General features: G+C 65.7%; 1 protein-coding gene across 1 annotated transcript in view; it reads right to left on the reverse strand.

The window, feature by feature from the left end:
- Positions 1-770: 770 nt before the first annotated feature.
- NR5A2 (nuclear receptor subfamily 5 group A member 2) overlaps positions 771-3,521 on the reverse strand; it is a 62,690-nt gene continuing 59,939 nt past the window's right edge. The window contains 1 exon segment of the mRNA XM_054713022.1: positions 771-1,018. Within this exon segment, the coding sequence (XP_054568997.1) occupies positions 771-1,018 (248 nt within the window).

Below are 3,521 nucleotides of genomic sequence, written 5' to 3' on the forward strand. Positions count from 1 at the left end.
CCCTCCCGCGCCCACCGGGGCGGGAGCGAGAGACGGAGGCCGCCTGCTTTTTCTTCCTTCTCTCCTTTCTTGGGAACATGGTGAGCACAGGGCCGAACACGCCAGAACACGGGGGACACGGCAAGCCGGCACGTGCGTAGGCGGTTCTCACGGGCCGTGGGCAGGTCTCAGCCACGGACGCCCGGAATGAGCGCTGCCAGGGTTTGGGGCAGCGGCCGGCGGGTGTGGCTGAGTCCTTGGCATAGATTCCTCGATGGACGGACGGACGGACGGACGGAGGGATGGATCGCAGGGCAGGAGGTGCTGGGTCCCGGCCGGGAAGAGGAGGGACTGTCCCAGGGGCGGCCGGTAGGTTTTGGGGAGTCGGCTCAGGTGCGCCGGGCCGGGCGGGCGGTCGGTCCCTCCATCGCGTCATCGCGGAGATCCGTGTGACTACACAAGCATTAGTTCGGCCCGCGCTCGCTCTGCCGCGGGGCCGGCGTCCGTCGGGGAGCTCCTGCCCGCGGCCTGACCGTGTCTCTCGGGGGCACAGCTCCGGGGCCGCGGAACCCCGGGTTCACAGTTTGCAACGAGGGGGCCCTGACCCAGCACCCAGCCTGGGACCAGGATGCCTTCGAGATGCGGTCCCCCCCCCTCCCCGGCCCAGGCGTTCTCGAGCGTGGCTCCGAGCGTCTCTCTCTCTCTCTCCCCCCCGCGTTCTCGTCCGCCCGCCCCCCCGCCCCGCCCCGTGGCGCTCCGTCCGGGAAGCGGCCCCGGCCGGCCCCCGCGGCTCAGGCCCGCTTGGCGTGCAGCATCTCGATGAGAAGGTTGTTGTAAGGCACGTCGCCGCCCAGGTGCTTGCAGTACAGGTACTCCTCGGCCTGCAGGCTGAGCGCCCGCAGCTCCGGCAGCCGCAGCAGCAGCTGGCCGAGCCTGTCCGCCTGCTGCGGGTAGTGGCACACCGTGTAGTCCAGCAGCGCCGCGTGCACCTGCTCCTGCACGCCTTCCACCAGCGGCAGGTTCTCCAGGCTTTTGACGTCTGCAGGCGGAGGGCGGGGGGGGGGGGGGGAGAGAGAGAGAGAGAGAGAGAGAGAGCACACGGTCAGAGGCGATTCCTTTCTGGTTGTGGGTGTGTTCATCCTCCCCTGGGGATAGTTTTCTTTTCATTTTTTAAAAAATATATATTTTACTGATTTTTTTACAGAGAGGAAGGGAGAGGGATAGAGAGTTAGAAACATCGATGAGAGAGAAACATCCATCAGCTGCCTCCTGCACACATCCTACTGGGGATGTGCCCACAACCAAGGTCCATGCCCTTGACCGGAATCGAACCCGGGACCCTTCAGTCCGCAGGCCGACGCCCTATCCACTGAGCCACACCGGTCAGGGCCAGAGAGAGGAATATTGATGTGATGGAAAGACATGGATTGGCCGCCTCCTGCACGCGCCCTGACCGGCGTGGGGGATCCAACCTGCAACCTGGTACGTACCCTCGACTGGGACTCGAACCCGTGACCCTTCGGTGCACGGGCCAACGCTCTAACCACTGAGCGCACCGACCAGGGCTCAATGGTGTTTCATTTCTGTGGTTATTTTTTTTTTGTGTGTGTTAATCCTCACCCAAGGATATATATTTTTTTCATTTTTATAGAGAGTGGGAGGAAGGGAGGGAGGTAGCCTGGAAGTGAGGGAGGGACAGAGGGTGGGAGGATCCAACCTGCAGCCCAGGTATGGGCCCTTGACTGGGACTCGGACCCGTGACCCTTCGGTGCACGGGCCAGCGCTCTAACCACTGAGCTTACCGGCTGGGGCTCAGTGCGGGGCGGTGTTTCCCTCCTCACGGTGAGCCCCCGGCTCTCCGCGTCCCCAACGCCCTGCGCACCCAGCCTGCTGGGCAGGCGATGGGCGAAGGGCCCGGGAAGCGTGTCTCGTGGAAATCCTGCCCACGCGGCCCCTCGGTCAGACGGCGCCGGCCCCCGAGCAAGGTCACCTCTGTCCCCGTCTGACACCAGGACAAGGCGAGGGAGGGGCCCTTACAGATGAGTCCCCGGGGGGAGCCCGCTGCGAACCCCGCGTCCCGCACGCGCCCACGCCGCGGTGTTAATTCCCTGACCCGCGCTGAGGTCGGCGGCCGGGGCTGGTGTGGTTCATTCTAATCACAAGCGACAGGGCCTGGTTCCTGGCTGACATCCTCTAAACGGCTCTGAAGGCCCGCCCGCCGCCGCCCGCCCTCCGCCCGCGCTAATGGGCCATCTGGCACATTCCAGCGGCCGAGGCTCCGTGGCTAACGCTCGCCATCAGCCAGAGGCCGGCCGGGCCTTTGCCGGGTCCCAGCCAGGCCGGCCGGGGCCCTTCCGCCCGACGGGGTGGGGGTCGGAGGTCCGAGGCGGGGCTCGGCGGTTCGTCCTGGTCGCCCGCTCGGCCTCGCTCCTGGGGACCCTCCTGGTTTCTTTCTTTCCTGTTTGTGATGATTTTAAATCTTCATTGTTGAGAGCGTGACCTAGACCCTCCGTTGGCCCCCACGGACCTCTCCCAGCCGGTTCCCGCCCCCCTCACCCCCCCAGACCATGGGGCTCGAGCCCATAACCCGGGCATGTGCCCTGGGCCGGAATCGAACCTGGGACCCCTCAGTCCGCAGGCTGACACTCTATCCACTGAGCCACACCGGCCAGGGCACGTCCAGATCTTTTAAAGGGCCAGATGAGATTTTATTCCCTACCCCCCGCCCCCTCCCCCGCACGGGTAGAAAATTAACAAAGAAAACCATCTTCTCGGCAGAAGCCGGGCACCCCACGGGGGCCGTCCCCCCACATATGTATCACCCCCCATTGTCTGTGTCCACGGGTGATACACATGTGCACACAAGTTCATTGGCTGATCTCTGCCCCCCTCTGACCTGCCAGTCTGTCCACGCTCCCGTCCCTCATCCGCTGTTTTAAGTCAGGGGTGGGGAACCTTTGTGTCTTTCCGCCGGGGCCATCGGGGTCTCGGTAACATCACTCGCCGGCCACCCCCCATCCCCCAGGTAAACAGGAGCCTGTCCCGTGTGGTCAGACATTTCCCGAACTCGCCCCCGATGCCGCGGCGGGGCCAGGCCCGGTGACTGCGTGGGCCTTACACGGCCCGCGGGCCGAGGTTCCTCACCCCCCCAGGCACCTGCCGCCCGAGGCGTCTTTATAAAGATCGATCGACAGGGAGACCGAAGCAAGAAAAAGAAAGACTGGCCCTCGCCGGTGTGGCTCCGGGGACAGAGCGCCGGCCTGCGGGCCGAGGGGTCCCGGGTTCGGTTCCCGTCAAGGGCACGTGCCCGGGTTGTGGGCCCATCCCCCCAGGAGGAGGCGTGTTCCTCTGAAACGCAGGTGAAGCTCGAACGTGCTGACACGCCTCACGCACGCACACGCCACCAAGCCCGCCGCGGCCTGTGCCGGCTGCGGCCTCACCCAGGGCCCCCCACGCCCTCCCGCCGCCTTCCTATTCTGACGCCGGGCCAACCTCCGCCGCGGCCCCTCCGAGGAGCCGTCGCTCACCTCCTCCCCCGGATG

The sequence above is a fragment of the Eptesicus fuscus genome, chromosome 24, assembly GCF_027574615.1.
Source record: "Eptesicus fuscus isolate TK198812 chromosome 24, DD_ASM_mEF_20220401, whole genome shotgun sequence".
NCBI classification, from domain to species: domain Eukaryota; kingdom Metazoa; phylum Chordata; class Mammalia; order Chiroptera; family Vespertilionidae; genus Eptesicus; species Eptesicus fuscus.